At 47.1% G+C, this 21,121-nt stretch overlaps 1 protein-coding gene across 2 annotated transcripts in view; it reads left to right on the top strand.

Moving 5' to 3' along the window:
- The window catches only part of LOC122528249 (four and a half LIM domains protein 2), a 94,281-nt gene that overhangs the window by 17,461 nt on the left and 55,699 nt on the right, over nucleotides 1-21,121 (top strand). Inside the window, exons 1-2 of one of the 2 annotated variants that reach the window (XM_043653185.1) lie at nucleotides 5,488-7,839; nucleotides 11,303-11,388. In XM_043653185.1, coding sequence (XP_043509120.1) covers nucleotides 5,503-7,839; nucleotides 11,303-11,388 — 2,423 coding nt within the window. In that variant the 5' untranslated portion in view covers nucleotides 5,488-5,502. Of the gene's footprint in view, nucleotides 1-5,487; nucleotides 7,840-11,302; nucleotides 11,389-21,121 lie in introns of those variants that run through there. The other variant, XM_043653191.1, reaches the window with a different exon arrangement.

Genomic DNA, 21,121 nt, shown 5'->3' on the forward strand with positions numbered 1-21,121 from the left:
ATCCTGCTTAAATCCAATTAGAAGACAGTCTGTCCTCTCCTTGTTCGGTCGTCAGAGATTTGCTCTCGAACTTACATAGTACAACACGTGACGGACAGTTACAATAGTAAGTGGCGATAATTCCCGTGCATATTTTTTATGGTCATGGTTTGTTTCTTATGCAAAACAAATCGCTCGTCTCGGATTGGTGTTAGAAGTGTGGTCAAGGTATTTCTCGACGCGGCAGCGCATCGCTTTAAAGCCGTAAATGTCAAATCTACGGCGACGTCTCCTCGATACGAGATCGAATTCGAGTTCCGTTTCGTGCAATTTGGGTCTAGGCCAGCCGATCTATGGATCGACGGAACGGCGTAGGTTAGACGAGCGAGCTCGGATCGGTCGCGTTTACGCGCATCGATAAACACATCGTACGAGATCGATTGCAAATCGTTGTTCATCGGTCGGATCGACCTGGTATTTCTTCGCATTCGTTTAATGGAAGTGGAGGGTAGACGTGCGAACGCGCGCCTTAAAAATCGATCGGTGCTCGCGATACAACCGCCCTTGAATCCGACAGATACGTAAGACATCGCGTGCGACACGCCGCGAACGGACATACCCGCATCTATCTATCGCTATCCGATTAAGCCCGTTTTTTACGTGCGCCTCCGTGGCAGAGGCACGTTTCAACGCGGTTCACCGTGTCTCTACGACCGTCGTAAAGTAATAAGTTTCCACGATCGATACGGGCAGGCAAGATTTTTATCCCTCCGCGCTGCTCAGTTTGTCGACTGACTTGTCGATCGTTGGATTATTCGCGCGAGCGGGGAGCGATCGAGCCTCTCCGTGACACAGATAATCGAGAGGAGCAAACCGTCGATTCGACGGATACCCTCGATCTCGCCATTTCGGGCGAAAAGGTCGATACGCGCGCGCGCGCTCGCGCGCTCGTAAGGCCCCGTTCACCGAGCAGCGGTTAGACCTCTCCGGTGCAAAACGGCGGGGGCGTTGTGACAGGACCTTGTCGCGGCCCACACACAGGGCTGTAACCAGCGAGTTCCACGAAAACTCCTCTCTCGCCGCGACATTTCGATTCGCGTGAAAAAAAGCATCTAACACCGACCACGAGCCATCGACTGATGCTCGGTGGTCCTCTCGAGCGTGTGTGTGTTTTCTTCTTTTTTCTTTTTCTAGGTAGATATATTGTGCTCTAGAAATGAAATATACAACGTTGCTTGTCAAGTCTCGCCAAGGGTATAACGTAATTATCGATGCCCGAACAATTGTCCAACATCGAGTTACATCGAACGGATCGATACTCGGCGTCGTTTCCGAAAGGTATGCCGTTTCGAAACTTCGTCGTCTTTATCGTTCGGGCGTTGGACATACGTTTCTGCGCGGGCTGGTAGAGGCAAGGATATTTAATTATCGATCTTCGACCGACTTTTTCAAAGGATCACGCGTAGGAGGAAGCAGGAGATGAGGCGTGGGTATATACAGTCGTTTCCGTCGGCCATCGAAGAAGATGCATAAAGCGGCGGCCTTGATTTCTCGTGCATGCGTACGAAAAAGATCGTTCGTGAAATCGATCGCGCGCATAGCCTTTAGCCTAGATAACCAACTCCGATATGCTCCTCCTCTTTTTAATGGCAGGTTTCTTTCCCTCAGTCTCTTTTTCTCTCTCTTTCTCTCTCTGTCTGTCTCGCTTGCTTTCTTTTTCTCCGGCCTCTTAATGCCGCCGTGCACTTTTACCACAGCTCGTCCCGGCGAAACGAAACAAACTCATGGAAATCAACCGAACGCGATTTCCGATGGAAGCGAGGAAAGTACAAGCTGACTCTCGTTGGCTCTTCCTCGAGACGTCTTGGTTCGCAGCTTTTTCACGGTTGGGAATTCATCGAACAATTACGGAATTAATCGCGCGTGCGTTTACGGTACCTGGATCCGTTAAGGAGTTGTCGTGTTCTGATTAGAATTGACTCGCGAATCCACCTCAAGCTTGGTGATGCACAAAGTAACGAGTTTAACAGGAAAGAATGTGCAATTTATGTACACCCGTTCCTCCACGTGGAATGAAAATCACATAAATGGAGTCTGTCAGTACAAAAAGAAAAAAAAAAAGAAATATTGGAAAGAAAAGCTGGTATAAGTTATAGATTGGTAAAGATAGAAGAAGCTTTCGCTTCGAATTCAATATTTTGATATTGTTTTAACTTTTACCGCTGTCTCGACGTAGAATTTGACATTTTTAAACGAGTATCGACCACTATTGCAAATTTTACTCAGAATTTGTCAATTTTGTATTAATTCCATTAACACGTTAACTGCCACGCCGATTACTAGGGACTTTTTCTTTAAAATCTAAGCAATCGTCGTCACATTCAAATTTTATTCCTGTTTCGACGTAGAATTTGACATTTTTGAATGAATATCGACTATTGTTGCAGATTTCATTCAGATTTCGTCAATTTTGTATTAATTCCATTAACACGTTAACCGCCACGCCTATTCCTAGGGATTTTTACTTTGAAGTTTAAGCAATCGTCGTCACATTTGATCTTTACTGCTGTCTCAACGTAGAATCTGACATTTTTGAACGAGTATCGGCTACCATTGCAAATTTTACTGTCAGATTTCGTCAGTTCTGTATCGATTCCACTGACACGTTAACTGCCACGCCGGGAGTCCCTAGGGACTTTTGCTTTAAATTTCAAACAATCGTCGTCGCATTCGGCTTTCACTTTCGTAGAATTTAACATTTTTGAATAAGTATCAACTACTATTGCAGATTTCATTCAGATTTCGTTAGTTCTGTAATGATTTATGATTAACCATTCCGAGTTTGTGACGTCCGGCAACATTTGCTTCGATTTTAAAGTTCCCTAGTAGCCGGCGTGGCAGTTAACGCGTTCAGAACAATTCTACGTGGTGTGCCTCGAACCTATGCGATTGCCCGGCCGAGATCGGCCGAGATATCAGCGTGCCGTTGTCGTAAGTCATATTCTAAACGAGAGAGAGAGAGCGATTGTTTAGTTACGTGGCGTAACAGCGACAGCCCACTTAGGGGAGCCGATACCCGCGATAGGCGAAAGCGCTTTCAGCCGGCGCGGCGCTCTAAAACCCCGATCGAAAATTATCTGTCTGTGTCAATTTACAATCGCCACCGCCGCCCACGCGCGATAAATTGATCCCACCCCGTCGTAAATTGTAACGCCAGTTCTAATCGACGCGCCGTCATACTTTAACCCCCTCCTCTACGCTATCATTCCACCTGGTCCTGGTGGTGTTGTCACGGGCCTAACGAGACGGCTGCCTCGTTTAAGTGGAATTATCCCGTCTCATTAAGCAGGGCTCGACACGTTTCTCGCTCGAGGGAGCACGAAACGAGGGTTGCAACGAACCAACGAGTGCTGCGATCCATCGGCTCGAACCCGCGTCCGAGAACTTATTAGACGCGCACGGACGAGTCCGTGTCGTGCGAGCAAACGTCTCGCCAAGCATTACTCGTGGACTTTGCTCGTCTGAATGACTCTCTCTATCTCTCTATCTCTCTCTGTTTTCGATGTTTGGTGAAAAAGAATACTTGGCGTCATTTCTCAGATTTTTTTTCGTTATTTCTGTATCATGTGTCATTCGTGAATCGCCCGACGAAATTTCCGTCATTTTAGCCTTGACCAGATAATTGGAGCGACTGTAACCGTACTTCTTTTTCTTGGATCTATGTCTCCACGGCTCCGCTTTGACCAGAAATTGTCATCTTTGTGCAACAACGATCGTTTGCACGTCAAACTTTATCGAAACGAAAGTGCATGTGTGTTTTAAACATAATTCACTGTACTTGTTCATCCGTAAACGACGTTCGCCGGTGAAATGGAAGTCTACTCAAGTGTCTCGATCGCCCGATTATTCGTCGTACTTTGTACAAAGGACACGCTGAGCGAGTCAAGCGCAGATACGCTTGTCTCTGTCCACACTTTTCAGCTGTCATTCCCAAGGAAACCAGATGGGGACGATCTTGCCCCGTTTTCTTGCCTAACGCGGTATTAAACGACGATGGCGCCTGCCGATCCTCGCCATCCGAGTGTCGGATTCAACCGCGACGCACCGTCATTAGGAACTGGTGCGGTCGGTGACGGCGTTCCTCCACTCTTTTTTTTGCCAGGCTTCTTTCCCAGCCAGAACTGGCAAAACAACGCCGAGAACCGTTCGCCGACGAGAAAGAGAGAGAGAGTCGATTAATACTGTCGATCGTACCATCGAAATGACTGTGATTAGACAAAAGCTCCTCGAACAGAGATGAGAAGAATCGTAACGCAAACGTTTGCAACTTTCGATCGTAGCGCGTGCTACGAAGAAAAGAAATGACTGGAGGAGGAAAGAAGAGAGAAAATCGGAGGAACGAAATGGAAAAGCTCGGCGGGAGGAGGAGGAGGAGGAGGAGGAGAAGAGTCCCAGAATCCCGGTGAACTCGAGCGAGGTCGAGCTCACGTGGTTGGTGTGGTGTCGCGGCGGCAGAGGATGAGGATGAGGATGAGGAGGCGGACGACGGCAGAGAGGAGCCGGATTAACGGGAGAATCGAGTGGTCCGCGCCTCACCTCGAAGAGGACCGCAGGATGGTGGACGGAGGACGGAGGACGGAGGACGGAGGACGGAGGACAGCGAGGCGGCTGAAGGAGAGGAGGACGCGGAGGAACGTTGCAGCGAACGGAGGGGGACGTGGTCGGTGGAGAGCGTGGCATCCAAGAGGAGGAAGGTGGTGGACAGGACGAAGAGGGGGAGAGGAGCAACACGCTCTCCTCTCCGGTGCACACTCTCGCGGTGACTTCGACTGGCAAAGTGCTGCTCGCGTTCGTGAAAGTCCACAGACGACTTTCAGGGTCGTCTGCTCCGCTCGTTCGGCCAAAGCCGGCTTCGTCTCGCGAAAAGAAGCCACCGAAATCGCCGGAACCAAAGATATAACTGGCTGTTGCGCCGAGAAGCGACGAGAAGAGCTTGTCCTCTGTTTTTCTTTCTCTCTCTCTCTTTCTCTTTCTTTCTCTCTCTCACTCTGTCTCTCTCTCTCTCTCCCTCGATCACGATCGTGATTCGTTATCAAAGGATCGATGAGACACCGAGTCCGCGACGCGCGTTTTTCTCTCTCAATCTCCTTCCCATCGTCGTCGTCGTCGTCGTTGTTTTTGTGCTACAGCGATCGAAACCATCGCACCGAGTTCCTTGACCGACTACCGATGTCACTCGCTTTTGAATCCTCCTCCTCGGTAGTCGCGACCGGACGATCTCGCTCCGCGGACTGCGCCGTCGATACGTGACTCAAGCTGTGGTGATCTCTCTGCTGACGAGTGGACGAGGATATTCGCGATCAAGAAAGGCACCCAGGATACGCGTAGAACCGAATCTCGAAGAGTTTTCAACTGTGACGTGAAGTCGATCGGTTCTAGTGAATAATAATAATAATAATAATAATAATAATAATAATAATAATAATAATAATAATAATAATAATAATCGATCGAGCAACGACCATGTCTCGTCTTCGTGGCTCGTCGTCGATTAAGGAAGGCTCGAAAGTGTCCTCGTTCTCCACGGATCGTTTCCACCACGAGCAGCCGGATCGCGCGTTAAAGTCGTGCAAGAGCAACTCGAATCGCTACCATTTCGGTATGACGAGGCAACCGAACGACGAGGTGAGCAAGAACGGTCGTGACTATAAGGAGCATGTGAACGCGAACGCCGACTTGTTGTACAAAAAGAGCAAGGAGCACTTTGGCGCCTGGGACATCAAGGACATCGTCCAGGACGAGAGTGTCGGGCCGAGGAAGCAGACGGTGGATCGATTCGAAGGTAACGATGCTCGATTGATCAACGGACGATCGAGAGACGATCGCGTGGAGACGCCGCGCGCGAGAACGCGTACGGGATCTGTCGATCGTGAGCAGGACGGATCGCACGGGTCGAGAAGGAAAGAGAATTGGGAAAATTCGAAGCTGAGACGATCGAAGCGCGACGACGACGACGACGACGACGACGACGAGATCAATGATCAGAGAAACGACGAGAGGGAACAGCTTCTGAGGGAGATCGAGAACTTGGCCATCGACGGAAGATCGCCGGATCGTAAGATCAGGGCGATGATCGATCGGTTCAGGTCTCGGGAGGACGACAAGCTGAAGTCTCGGATAGAGCGCGAGTGCTCGCGCAGTCCGGAGAAGATTCGAGTGGACCGTGCCAACGAGCCTAAATCACGAGACCACGAAAGATACGAGCAGGAGGACGATGGCAGAAATCGGTCGGCGGATCGAGAGACGGAGAGGAAACTCGCGGAGAGAACTCACCGACGACCGAGCAGAGAAGCGGACGACGAGGTTTCGCGAAGGAGAAGAAATCACGCGTACGACAGCAATCCGGAGGATTTCGACGTGCGTATACAGAGGTACGAGAGAGCTGTCGTGGAGCCCAGAAGAGATCTGGAATCGTTTAGGCGCGTTTCGTTGAAAGATTCGACCGCTGACTTGGGAAGGAAGGACTCGTTGAAGGATCACGATCGACAAGTGACGAGGAAGAGTTCGTTCGAGGTGTCCGGCGACACGAGGAGGAGCCACTCTCGAGACAGAGAGTCCAGCCTGAGCAGAAAAACGTCCCTCAAGGGCCAGGAGAACGATCCGTGCAGAAAGAACTCGTTCAAGAATCAGGACCAGCTGGAGAGAAAGTATTTTGGAGGAAGGGACACGAAGCACGTCTCGCGAAAGAGCTCGTCGAGGGAGCAGAATTCGGATTACGGGAGAATTCTGCCGAGGAATCGCGACGACACCGAACAGGAGAGGAAACGTTCGTTGAAGGGGCACGCCGACGGAGTCAGTAGGATCACTTTCAAAGAGCAGGACTACGATTCGATTGGATCGGTTCGCTCGTGCAGAGATCGGGAGGACGTCGGTCTGAAAGTCGGCTTCAAAGATCGTTCCGATTCGGCCCGAAGGAACTCGTTCAAAGAAAAGACGGTCGAGTTTGGCGGGATTTGCTGCAAAGACGGTGTCGACGGCGACGATCTTCGAAACTTGGACGAGCCGAGAAAGGGGCAGTCGCCAAATGGACGGTACGTCGAGTTGGGCAGTGGTGTCGTCTCGTTTCGTAGTCAAGGCGACGAGGAGATTCGAACGAGGAGTCCGCCGAACGATTCGGAGAAGAGGCGACGGTCTCCGAGGGGGAAGAATCAGGATGCCGTGGAGAAACGATCGGACAGACACTCGAGACCGTTGACACCGCCGAAACGGGACGAGTTGCGGATCGAGTGTCGAGAGGACACTAGCAACGGCCGCGAGCCGGAATTCGACAGCAAGTCGTGGCACGAGAGCAACCGGATCTTCGCCGCCAGGTACTTCCGCGAGAACAGCAGCAGATACCGTGCGAATCCGGACGGTCGTTCGGAGATCGATCGAGATCCGTCGCCGGAAACGCGAGGTTTCCGCTCGACGGAGATCGACAGCGGTTCGAGACGCGGCCGCGCGAAATTGGAAACGCACTCTGGTGACTCGAATCGGGAGCGAGATTCGGAGAGCAGATGCACGTCGACGACGCACGAGAGAAACGGGGCGACGATCATCAGGATTCGAACGAGCCCGGAGACGGCTGTCGAGAGGAGACGTCGGCGTCGTCCTCTGCAGGACACGCACGCCGGAAGGAGGACACGGCGTTACGAGGCGGAGGACGAAGCGGACAGCGACGAGGATGACGAAGAGGAAGAGGAGCGGGAGGATCATCGTCGACAGAGAGAATCGAGCCGCGGAGAGGATCGAGACGGTTCTATAGCGTCGGGAAGAGGCGTTTCCACACCTTCGAGAAGAGTCTGGAACTACCGTGAAGGGGTATGGCATTTTCATGAGTCAATTGCGTTCGATCGGTCCTTTATGGTTCAGAAGCGGGAGGCTATATTCATAAATCGATGGAGAAGATGAGAACGAGATGAGAGTCTCGATGAAAGTTTTCACGAGAACCGTGGCGAATCGGCCATCGCGCGCATCATGAAATTTCGTTTCACTGATTTTCACCCGGGCGACACACTACGCCGCTGGACGGAATCATGCACGTACATGCACGTGACGAGTGTGTGTTGGTGTAATCGTTGCAAAGGTGCGAAAGAGGTTTTCTCGCCGCGTTTCACGCGACTTGCTCGCGTTGCCGATCGGTCGTTAGCCGGTGGCTCTCGCTCCTGCCACGGGCTTTTCTACAGCGATTTCTTTTCGTCCAGCGGCCAGCGATAACTACGCGGTGCTATTATACGCTGTTATTCCGCTGGCATAGCCAGTTATACACTTTTATCGCGTCCAGGCTGCACGAGAGCTTGGGGAACATGTATGAAGCAAGTGAAAGTAATTACGAGAGTTAATATCATCGTGAGACTTATCTTTAACTAGAATTATCAGATGCGAGATTGCAATGTAGAAAGTTTTCATTAAATTTCTCAGTTGACCAGTGAAACGTTTTGATTCAAATCCAACCCTGATGCGTCGTACTTTGTACATGCGAACTTCGTATGTTCGTTGCCACCGTATATTCGGAACACCAGCTGATTCCAGACACCGTGGTCGCCCATCGTGGCGAGTAACGAACGAATAATATATCGAATAAAAGGTGAAAGCAAACTGTCACCGTGTTGATTTATCCTCGTCAACGCTCGCTGATCCTTCAATTAATTAATCCACTCGTTGCTCGGCGGTTTAGCTCTTTCATCGAGCATGGACACCGGTCAGGCGCGAACTTTCTCGAGCGAACTCGCTCGGTTTCTCCTCTCTGGTGAGTCAAAAGTTGGTCAAATCCCGAGACGTTTGAAACTTTTTCGCGCGCCCGGTTTCATTTATCCGTGATTATCCGATCCGGTATCAGGTTCGAGAGAGGGTTAACAGTTCGTCATGACAGTCGGCTTAACGCAAGTTTTCAACGTCCTTGCGTAATTCCACCGTCTGTTGGCCAACGCGTCATGGAAATGTCAGCGAACCGCCTACAAACGGAATGGTCGCGCCGCGTGTAGGACACGTACTCTCTTCTCTTCTCGGCGCGTGCGTGTTCGCAACCGCCACCGCGTACGAGAAAAGGCAAGCCTTTGTCCGTGTGATCGACGATCGTCGATCATCGTCGCGAACAACGCGAGTCGATGGAACCGCGACGACCTCGCGTGCATCGCGTCGACAAAATCGCGACAATGTGTGCACGTGACGAGTGATGGACGATTGCTAAGAAAGAGAGAAAGAGAGAGAGAGAGAGAGAGAGAGACTCATTTTTTACACTCCTCGAAAGTAAACGTCATTCGAGGAATGATCCAATCGTCGTCTTAGCGTATGATTCAACAACGGGAAACTCGAAACGACTCGAAGCGAGCTGCTCGGGATTAAAATGTCTGGGATTGATATTTGAAAGAACACGGCTGACGCAAGTCAAACACGGCGAGGTATTTCCAGGTGATTACCAGCTGGTAGCGGCGAGCACCAGAGAGGGGAAAAAGTGAGGGAAAAAATGAAAAGAAGGGGTCCTTTCACTCGTGAGTCAGTTCAGACGAAAAATATGTTAATTAGGCGACGCGAGGCTCGCTCGCGGTTCATTATTCAAGATCTCTATATATAGACAGCTAGAGACACGCATCGGCTCACATATTTTTCCGCGGCGTGTTGCTTGTCTACTCGATATTTGGCGATGCCAGTGCCGCGACCTGTTCCACGTGGGCGGACACCGACCATATATGCCGTCCGGAAGGTTCTTGAACGCATCCAACGCGCCACGAGCCTTCCATCCTCTTTGCTGCTTTCCTTTATCGTTGCTCGCCGCGCGTTTCGAAGCTGCTCCTCGCCAAAGTGTCCAAATGTCACCGGGCGATCCTTCAATCTCTTGCGCTGGAATGACGTGCCACGCACGACGAGAATTTTTTTTCTCCCAAATTGCAAAATTTTCTCAGTTCTAAGTATATTTAAATGTAACACAGGCAAAACAAATGATAAGTTATATTATTTCTTAATAATTTCTATCCAGTGACGTCATACCGACGAGTTTAAAAGAAAAAGAAAGCGACGAATTATTGTATACGGTTCGGTCGCTCGTTACGGTCCGCAATCAGTCTGCCAGCGCAAGGGATTAAAATAAATAATATTTTGAACAAACTATCCTTTTTAACATACGAAATACTATCGAATACTATCAAATAGCATCGAATTAATATTTTAAACAAACTACCCTTTTTAAGATGTATGAAATACAAATATCGAAATAATTAACCTCTTGTGCCACGCACGTCGAGAATTTTTTCTCCCAAATTGCAACATTTTCTCAGTTCTAAGTATATTTAAATGCAACACAGGCGAAGCAAATGATAAGTTTGTTACTTTTTAATAATTTCTATCCAATGACGTCATACCGACGAGTTTAAAAGAAAAGGAAAGCGACGAATTATTCTATACAGTTCGGTCACTCGTTATGGTCCGCGAATCAGTTGCCGGCGCAACGGGTTAAACGACGATCGCGCGCGCGTCTAATCTCTCTGAAAAGGAAAAGCTTCGTTCGAAGGATCCTTCGTTTCTTTGGAATGCGTGGATTCGTTGTTACTATACATACGAGCGATTTGCCACCGTGCAACGAGCTGTACGGCCAAAGTTTTGCCAATTACTGGGTAGACTGGCGACTTCGACCTTGTCCCGCTTCGCACGTAATTATCAACGCGTCACGATCGCGCGAAAGGATGACGCACTTTTCCTCGACGCACGCTCTCGGCTCTTTCTTTCTGCCGTCATTTTTTTATTCGTCGCTGACTGAGCGAGCGAGGTATCCGCGTGTTCGATCAGATTCGTGGCCGAATAGAGGAGTCGTCGAACGACGCCCACGGCGATTGACATTTGCTATTCGCAAAGGATGATCTGAACCTTTCACCATTTTGCAATTAATGTTCCGCGATCTCATGATGGCCAGTTTATTTATCTTTGATGAGACCTTTTGCATCAACACTGGATGATAAATGTCACCGTGCTTTTACACAGTGTGGACGACAAAACGATTACACGTTTCTGCAGTTCGACATGTTCGACTTTGTCGGCGGGGTTCGAACCAAGTCCGAATGAAAAAATATTCTTTCCTTCCTCCCTGCGATTTATTTTCGCAGAATCGGAGAAACTCGATCGTCGATTGCAATAAAACATCTACTAGAGCGTAAAAGATGCGTAAAATGCAAAAGGCGTGCTGAAACGTATTATTAGATCAGGCCGGGATTAATATCTCGTTATGCTTGGAAATATACACGTCGGCGAAACACACGACGAGAAATGTATTTTTATACTTGTTTGATCGCAGGGTGTCCTGATCACGGACGTGGAGGAGGGCCAACCTTGCCTGCAGTGCGGTGATACGTGTTCAGGATTCTCGCCTCACACGTGGAGGTAAGCGTCGACATCGTTTCACAATAATAATAATAATAATACACTGTTAAGTAGTTCACACCGCGCGGTGTCCCTCTTTTCGCGGAAAAATGTCAGTTCACCTTGGTCCCCGCCTTATCGGTGATAAGAGGCGAAGAGGAAACGTGCTTCCGCGAGCCACGGAATAGGCATTTAAAACGGCGGTTTAAATCGGTGCTCGTTCTCGAACGAGCTCGTAACGCTGACACACTTTCGTGTCAAAGTCTTCGAGTTTCCCACGTCTGTTGACACTCGTCCGCGATCCGCCTCGAATGATCGATGAATCCCATTGCCTTTCAATTAGTCGTGCATCGCCTAATGCATTCTATCGATCGACGAGTCTCGCTAGTCGGGATATATCGGGTTGCTTGTCCGGAATAATTATCCCGTTCCATTAGCTAGGAAGGACAGGGAACGCGTGACCTCTCGCATCCTCTGATTCGTCAGAACCACAAAGAGGTGGGCGATACGACGCGATTCGATGAAATTCGACGATCGTTTGATTTCATTTTTGATTTGATCGGTGTAATTTGTAGGTTCATTCCTTTTTATAGTATTATAGTATTATTATAGTATTTTATAATATTATATATTATAGTTATAATATTATATATTATTATAGTATTTTATAATATTATGTATAATATTATTATTATGGTATTTTATAATATTATGTATAATATTATTATTATGGTATTTTATAATATTATGTATAATATTATTATTATGGTATTTTATAATATTATACATAATATTATTATCATTATAGTATTTTATAATATTATATATCATTATAGTATCATTTTATAGTATTACAATATTATTATAGTATTTTATAGTATTATCAAATTTTACGAATGAATTTTTGAAAATTTGAAATATAAGTATGTAAGTATGTAAGCTGTAAAAAAGTATGCAGCCACCCTCTTGATCTATGTGGATTTATTGTAGACTTGAGTGTAGTTTTCACCCCCTCGACATCGACGATTGCAAATTACATTTACGCCAAACATCATCGAAATCGGTATCCTCTGTCAGACAAACTTCTGAGATGACCTAATAATTACTCAATATTAGTAGCACTGAGTTTGATACTTTTAATTTCGCGGCAAGGCGAACGTTCGTTAAGAATCGAATTTCACCGAGTCGACTCGTTCGTTCTACACCAGTAAGAGACGAAAGAAAAGAAAAAGAAAAAGGGATTGAATTCGCAATAGCGTGACTAAAGGCGTTAAACCAAAAACTCGACGAATATGACGAAAGAACGGTGGGGAGCCAATCGATCGGAACAAGATCGAGAGAACGGTGGCGGAGTCGTTGCCATCGAAAATGCTTCACGATGCATCCATTATCCCGGAGCGTAACTGAGCAGCGGTGAAATTACCGGTTGGCAATTATCCTCCGTGATTTACGGACTAGCAATGCGGTAATAGCGAATTAATTGGCCGGGGCAGCCAAGGGGAGGAGAGAAAGAGAGCCGATCCTGCTTCCAGCTGTCGCGGGCCTTGGAGGAGAAAGGTGTGGGTCGGCAGAGTACACGTCGTGCTCGGTTGCATCTATAACCACTGTGAGACGGATTTACAGTTATGCCACGTATACCCAGCCGAATCTGCCTGGCTTTGTGATCGTCCCTAAAGCTTTGCCCGATTCATTTTCGTTGGCGGCCGCGTGGGACGGCGGATTCCCGGAAAAATCGTGCACGGTGTCCATATTTTCGTCGGGCGTCCAGAGGATCCAACTGATTGTGAGAGAGCAAACCCGACCGGTTGCCTCTCTGGACGCGCGCAAAACGCAAAAACGCGTGGGCGCCGCGTTTCTCTTTTCCTGCCGTTTTCTGTCTGTCTGTCTGTCTGTCTGTCTCACGAATCAAGCTCGTTAGCTTGAAAAAACAAGGTCGAACGTTCGCTAGAGAACTAGCTAGTTACAATTACCACAGGGCCGTGGCTCGCTACAAAAATAAATCGTTGACATGTGGTAACGAAGACGCGCGTCGTCACGCCCGAGACCCGTAATGCGGTAAATTTAGATAATTAATCCGCGTTCCTAGATCGCGGACGGACTCCTCGTTCAATTTTCCACCAGCCGACAGAAGCGTAGATGGACTTTTCTGTGTCCCGGCCGATTCTCGCCGCACGTTTGCCTCACGTTCCAGTTTCGATGTCCTCGTTTGAGTTTCTGCGAACGAGAAAACACGATGTCTAATCTGCGATGTGCAATGTAATACACTTTCGTGTATTCGCAGACACTTTGAGGCTGAAAAAATGCACGTGATATGACTTTGATAAAATACAGTGACATTCTATTAGCCTCCCGTCTGTTCTTTTTTTCATTATATCCGTAAAAATGCGAAATTGCACGAATTTTGTCGGAGAGATTCTTTTCTCGTCGTTTTTAGAACGCAAACAAAGTGAAGGAACAAAGGCACGACTTGGATCGATTAGAGGCGTTTGTAAGCTTCGTCGAGCAAACTTTTACTTGTTGCACGCTCTTTGATTTGCTGATCGGTCTGCTCTACTGGAAGGCGCGGCGTCGACGCGACGTTTTTGAATTTCGTTCCCATTTTGGTTAAATACTTTTAGCCGTGAATGACGAAATGGCGTTTTTTTTCTTTGTTTCAATTACTCAAGTTGAACTTTTTGTGGAAGATAGAACGCGTTTGTAAATTTTAGACATTTTAGAATATCTCGAGACCAGACTAGTTCTTCTTCTTACATCATTGCTAAATATTTCCTTGCTACTAATGTTAATCAAGTCAAACAATAAAATCTAAAATAATTTAATTTAATAATTTAATTCAGTTTTATAACGAACAACTGCACATAATAGCGACTAGCGGTGTAGATGCACGTTTTTAAAAGCGGCGTCACAGCCAAAAAGTTAAACCCTGAGTAATGCGCGGATGGTCATTGGTTCTAGACGTCTGAGTCGCGCCTTAAATTTTTCATGCCGCGTTCGAATTGTTACGAATCCATCGAGAGTATCGCGCGCCTCCGTTTATCCAACCTCCAGACTTCTATCCATAACCTACGCCTATGAACGATCGACAATTTACGCAATAAAAACGGGAAACGGGTGCGCGACGACGAGTCGTTTGACACGCGTACGCGTATATATTTTCGACTGTCGTTCGTGCGCCGAAGGAAATCGCATTGGCGGTCGATCACGCATAGCGAGCGAGTATAATTTCAACTTTTATCGATTTACGAGAGCGAGACCGAGCCGGTGCTCGACGCGAAATATGGTTTGACTGATTTACCAGCCTCGACGCGACCGAATAATCTAGCAGCTAGCAACCGGCTGTTTCTCCAAGATATCCGCGTCTCTCTCTCTCTCTCTCTCTCTCTTTCTATCTCTTGCTACACCTCCATAAAATACGGAGCACGTGCTTCGTATTTATAGGTTTATCAGTTGCCAAACAGCGGGCTGCAAGCTGGCTTGTAGTAAACGCTTGCTGAATTAGGGGAATTCAGCTGTTCGTCGCCGACTTAATTCGCGGCTGTATTTTACGGACGATAAGCGGCGAAGTTTATATTATCGTTGATTTGCGCGCGTTTTTACGAGCGTATCGAGGCATCGAACGATCCACATCATGACGAGAGCACGTGGCCCCTACTTGTGGATCGGCTATTTTCCAAACATCGCCAGGCATTCCTCGTTTTTATTGTGCCCGATCGAAGCTCGATCAGACTTTGCACGTTCTGGATCCAGCGCAATCCGGTTTAACTTCTTAGGGTTGAAGAAATATGATGCACGCGTAGTAGAATGTTTTCTCAATCCATTTCTCAATTTTGGCACTCCAACGAATTAATCCATTAATTAGTTTCGATTATTTTACATATTTGACGACTGAAATAATCGTACTTTTTTTTCGAGCAGGAGAGAAAGACTTTTAAAAGGACTTGTACCTAAAAAGTGCAATCCGAGGCGATTTAACTCATTACGGTATGCTTAAAAATAGTTTTAAAAACCGTAGTGTTCGTATAGAATGTTTTTAAACGTAGTTTCGGAAGTTTCATCTTATTTTGCATATTTAACTACTGAAATAATTCTATTTAATTCCTATTTTTGGATGAAGGAAAGACTTTTAATACAATACAAGGACTTGCACCAAGTTCGATACTGTGTCTAGTCTTCTAGTCGCCAAACGTGGGCGTAACAAAGCTCTCTCACATGTAGAACAAACGGATTAGCACGGATTCTAGCGGCGCCTCGATAGATCGTATTAATTCGTTGCTGCTAGTCGAAACTCGAGATCAAGGTTCTCTGATCGTTCCATCTCTCTGCTCAGTCCACGTGCGTTTATCTCCATTTTCGTTCACCGATCACGTCGAGCCAGTTTGCTGAGCAATAAGAATTCTTCGCTCGATTCGGCTACGAGGATTGCTCTCACAATGTCGCCGGCAACCGGTCGAAAATCACGAAAATCAATTTGGCAAATTAGCCTCGTGATTCCGTCCAAGCGGTCATCCGTCTTCCCTAACGATTTGCAATTCGTTGTTTCGTTTCCTCGTCTGCCACGCGTACAACGAGATTTACGGTCTTCCCGTGGTTGGATCTGCTTGCAACTTGTTGCGAAATGAGAGATAAATGGTATGTACGTCGACGAGTGTTTAACCACTTGCGCTGGAATGACGTGCCACGCATGTCGAGAATTTTTTGCAACATTTTCTCAGTTCTAAGTATATTTAAGTATATTTAAATGTATCTAAGTATATCTAAGTATATTTAAGTATAACCGAGGCAAATAATAAATTTGTTCAATTACTTCTCAATAGTTTCTATCCAGTGATATCATACCGACGAGTTCGAAAGGAAAGCGACGAATTATTGTGTACGGCTCGGTCACTCGTTATGGTCCGCGCAATCAGTTGCCAGCACAAGGGGTTAAATACCCAACACGTTGTACTCCATATCCAGGTAACGTCCGAGTAGCACGTCGAACGGGTGAGAAGTGGTTCTTTGTAAAAAAATAAAAAAAATTAAAAAATGTAGAACAAAACAATTTTATTCCATGTCTTTTTCTTATTTTTTTCACGAGAAATCATCTCTCACCCTCTTGACGTGTTATTCGAATGCACCAGGGTAGTAACCTCTCTCTTCTAGTCAATAGATCGCGCAAGTGCCATTAATTAGTCCAGATTCATTCAAGCTCCTGACTCAAGGATTTCTTGACGATCGCCATCGTCTTAACCGTTGGACAGTTCCATGTAACGTGATCGCGCTCTTCAGATCTCGTGTCGAATAGCCCCACAACGTTTGATTAATATAGTGCTTTTGATTTCGATTATAGCACCGTATCGTCGTCAATCATATTCCTCTCCCAATCACTTTCTCTTCAGTCAAATCTAAACCACATAATGCACAAACGCAATGCAATTGTTACTTAATCTACTTTAATTAAAAGCGTTGTCTGGCATTTTTTGCGGTTACATCAAGGAATCGCCATCGCTATAGCACGACACTGTCCAACACGATTTTTCACTAGTTGGTAAACGTGCTCGTCGAGTAAATGCCTGTTGAAGAATCGGAGTACATATTCGTCTCGTCGCGAGCAGAATCGGTAAGCATATAGTGGCTGGCTGATCAGGATTGCTCGAAACTCGAGTCACGCAGGCTCCCGGCACACACCGACGTTTGATCCGACGTGTGCGTCCTCGCCGCGCACCAGAGGTCGTGAGTCATTGGCGTGCGAGCGAGCTAGCGAGCTAGTTAACTAGCTCGCTTGCATCGCGTCTCTCCTCTTTCTGGCAGCTCCAACACGCCGCGCGTGCACGTGCTTCGGCAATACGCGGCCAGTGTAGGGCCAGCCACCACCGCACGAGTTTCTTTTTGCCGTCGAGATCGTTGACGTTCGTCTGTCTGTTTCACTCTTTCTCTCTCTCTCTCTCTCTCTCTCTCTCTCTCTCTCTCTCTCTCTCTCTCTCTCTCTCTCTCTCTCTCTCTATCAGACTTCTCGTGTCGCGGTGTCGCGATTACGCAACTTGTCAGAGCCAAGCGCGAGTGCGTGGGACGATTAAAGTGCTGCTCTCGAAGTCCGGGTTCTTCGGTGTCGTGTACCTGTTGCACGCGTTGCGACTCGACGCTTCGTCGCTGGGACCTGTGCTTCGCGAGGCACAGTACACGGGCTCTCTCATTGTCAGTGGTGATTCCACGTCGATTTGACTTAGCACCCTACGTTGTGTGTACTCTACTGCTCTCGGGGAGAGTACCTGCTTCGATGTCTCGAGATCCTGTCCGAGGCGCGAGCCTGCCGAAGCTGGATTTCGGTATATGTTTCTGCTCGACGCATACAGACACATAGGTAAAACAGAATTGCAGCAACAGGCCGCGTGCCGGTACTAATTTTCATTCGCGGACTAGTTTACGCTCAGGGCAGCGGGCTCTGATCGATTCTGGCCAGACCGGCGCGAGGCACCTGTTGCTCCGCTTTGCCGCGAGTCTCCTGCGTTTCAGTATACATGTACGTCAAAATTTAAATTACTCGAGTATCAAGTCCAATCTTTCTTTCGAGTTCTATCTCCCTCCGTTTCGCAACGACAACGATTTCATTTCGTCGTAAACGTTGTTCCTCGAAACACAGGCACTGCAGGCTTTCCCGGTGCCTCAGGTGGGCACGTTGCAAAAAAAAAACGACTCAGAAAGAGACGCGGACGATGTTCTCTCGCGGCAAAAAGTCATGCATCACCGGTGCTACAAGCGCTGAAAAGCTACGCGTTATTATCCGCGTTTGTACCTCGTATCATGTACCGTTCATGTGTCGTGTTGTTCGTCTCGTTCCTTTCGTTCCGCGGATGAAATAACACTCGCGTCATTTACGTTACGACACTTTGCTTTTTCAGCGGATCTGTCGTTTGAACGTTGTCGAGACTGGTTCTTTTCTAGGCCCTTCGTCTTACTCGCGGCCTATGTTGCAAGCTATTTTTCGTGCAACGTTTTGAATTGTCCTGACGCAGATAGAGGCAGAACTTTGTCAACAGATTCCACAGGTCTGGCTATTTTAAGCGGCGAAATTGTTAAAATTTTCGTATTCTTCTCACGAGACTTGCACGGAGAATGAAAATCGGCTGGCATCGCGAGGACAGCGAGGGGAGCACTGGAAAAAAAAAAGAACGATCGTTTAGCAAGACGATTCTGCCGCGGAACGGTATCCGGAATTGGCGCAACCGCGACTTCTCGATTCGCCGGCTGGAATATCGAATGACAGAGCGCAGAATGTCGCCCGCGTGCTCCACCGCGTCTATTTTAAATCGGCCCGCCTATCGCGTTTGAACGTCGATTTACAACCGGCGACCATCCACAGATTTCGCTTGCCGAAAACACGACAAAAATTTTGTTTTCAGTACGACCGATCCTGCTCTTTTCAAAGAGCCTGACTTGAAGTTGAATATCTTCGAAGCCGATGTTGCAAACCTTCGAGAGATCGGTAAAAAAAAGGAAAGAAAAAAAAATACAAATTTTATTGTCGAAGTTTTACCAAGATCGCTTTGAACACGCGTTGCAACTTATTGTTAGCCAAACGACAATTAACACAAATTTTATTGCTCGTTATCGGCGATATTTACAATTTGAATCGTTCGATAAGATAATTATTAATTACACTATATTTGTTGATAAAAGTTAGCTTGTCAAATTAGAGATTTTTACATTCTCACGTATGGAGAATTTAGAGAATTTTCCCCCGTAATCTCAGTTAATTTCTCTCTGGAAGATTGCCATTGAATTGCCATGTCGCAAATCAAACATGTAGTATGCGGTCTTGCAAGCAACGGAATAGTTTTCAGATAGTTTTGTTCACGTCTTCGCAGAGTCACATTTTTCATAATCGCTGGCGAGAAGAACAATGTGTTAACAAAAGAGAAGAACACCATTGAAAAACAATCGACGATACGAATTTCAGTTCAGAGAAACCCCGAGGTGTTGCAGTAGCGTGAAGCGTTATCGATATAAATTTCCGCTTGCTTCCGACGCCTCACATTATAGAAAACGGGAGTGTCAGAACCACGCTAAACTAGAAAGTTTCAGAGAATCTCGACGAGGTTTCGCGAAGATGCTATCGACGATGTTAGTCCCCCGTTGATTCCCCTCGCGGTGAATAAATGTTTGGTTAGCGTGTGACGCGGCGTAACTGGCGCTTTGAAGTCTTTCGAGCACAACCGTGTTTTCACTTTGATCGCCACGAGTCTTCAAGGATCGTCGAGAAACTGGCGGAAGGTGCGATCGTACGATTCCTCTCTCGGCGTTCTTCTTCCTCTTTGCCGAAACTTCGAGGAAGAAGCGCACAGTTATCTTGTCTCACTAAGAAGTCCCGTTTTGACGACACTGTCGTTGTCACGAAAATTGTGACTCCATTCGAGTTTCCATTATTCCATATTGATTAACAACCACTTTTATAGGAATTTCAATAAACTTTCGAAAACTTTTGATTAATTACAATTCGTCTGATAATTGTCGCTTCATTGCAGTTTGTTGCTTTATTTCGTTTAAGGGTGCATGTATTAAATTCGAAACAGTTTAAATATATTCAGCTCAAACTAATATCGGTAGTACAGTTACCTGCATTGTACTTCTATTATACGTATTAATTCATAACAGAGCGATTGTCATTTTTTGGAAAAAAAATCTCCCCGAAATTAATCGAGATTTAATTAATAAAATGAAATTGTCTAAATCTACACGATTGTGAGGGATGCGAAAGGACGAAAATTTCTAAAGATCTTCAATTTGACAAAAGCTAACTTTTAACAATAAACATAGTACGATTATTAATTGCAATACAAACGATTGCCAGTTGAAACTGACCGCGGCAAGTATTAATATCTTTTTCGACCTGATCAGACGCGCCTTCGTGTTGTTCTTCCATCGGAGAAACCTTGAGGAAATCGCTCGACAATCATTACCAACTGTTCGTAATCAGAGTCGAGTAGAGGCTGATTCTCGGCCGATAATTGCCCGTACCGGATTATTACGTGCAGGTGCTCTCTGTGTCGTGTGTAGGTCTGACAAGACGTCGGTGGTCACCCACGCGCGCTGCGCAGTGAGATCAGCTTTATACTTTGACTTTCTTAGTCACGGGCTTGACTGGTAGTGTCGTCGTTTCGCCGACCAAAAACTAGCGGCCTTTGCAGCGACACGGGCACCAAAACCGATCAGCTCGTTTATTCCTTTCTCTGACATCATCGCCTGGGATTTTCCTGCCATTTCCTCGAATTTTCGCAGCTGCCGCGAGGATGCGCCGGATCCGCAATATTTCCGGATACGCGACACAGAGAGCACGTTTATTGAATCGTCCTTGCGGCCAAGTTACAACTAATTTGCAACTGCCTCTCTCTCTTTCTCAGCTTGTGCTCCGGCCAATCATTTGCGGAGCATTCGCACGACTCTCGAGCAATTCTTTCAACATTCAACTTTCCTCGCGGTTGTACAATTTCGCGGAGACTAAATCCGCCGTGACCGCTCGATGAGTCGCTCGAGCGAGTTCTCAGCCTCAGCGGATCGAGGACGTTTCGATTCGCGAACAGGCGAGGAAAAGAAAAAAAAAACCGAGACGCGCAGAGAGAACGCGATAACGGGATCGTGTCGGTGACTTTAACGCCCGAATTGATTTATCGTGGCTACCTAGACACGTGGATGTGGCGTCCATTGCCGACGAAAAGGAGAGCAAAGTATGTACATACGTAGTTTCACGACCATTGCCGAATCTTTCGGTAGAGCAAAC

The sequence above is a fragment of the Frieseomelitta varia genome, unplaced genomic scaffold (genome assembly GCF_011392965.1).
Source record: "Frieseomelitta varia isolate USP_RPSP 00005682 unplaced genomic scaffold, Fvar_1.2 scaffold_247, whole genome shotgun sequence".
In the NCBI taxonomy this organism is placed as follows: Eukaryota; Metazoa; Arthropoda; class Insecta; order Hymenoptera; family Apidae; genus Frieseomelitta; species Frieseomelitta varia.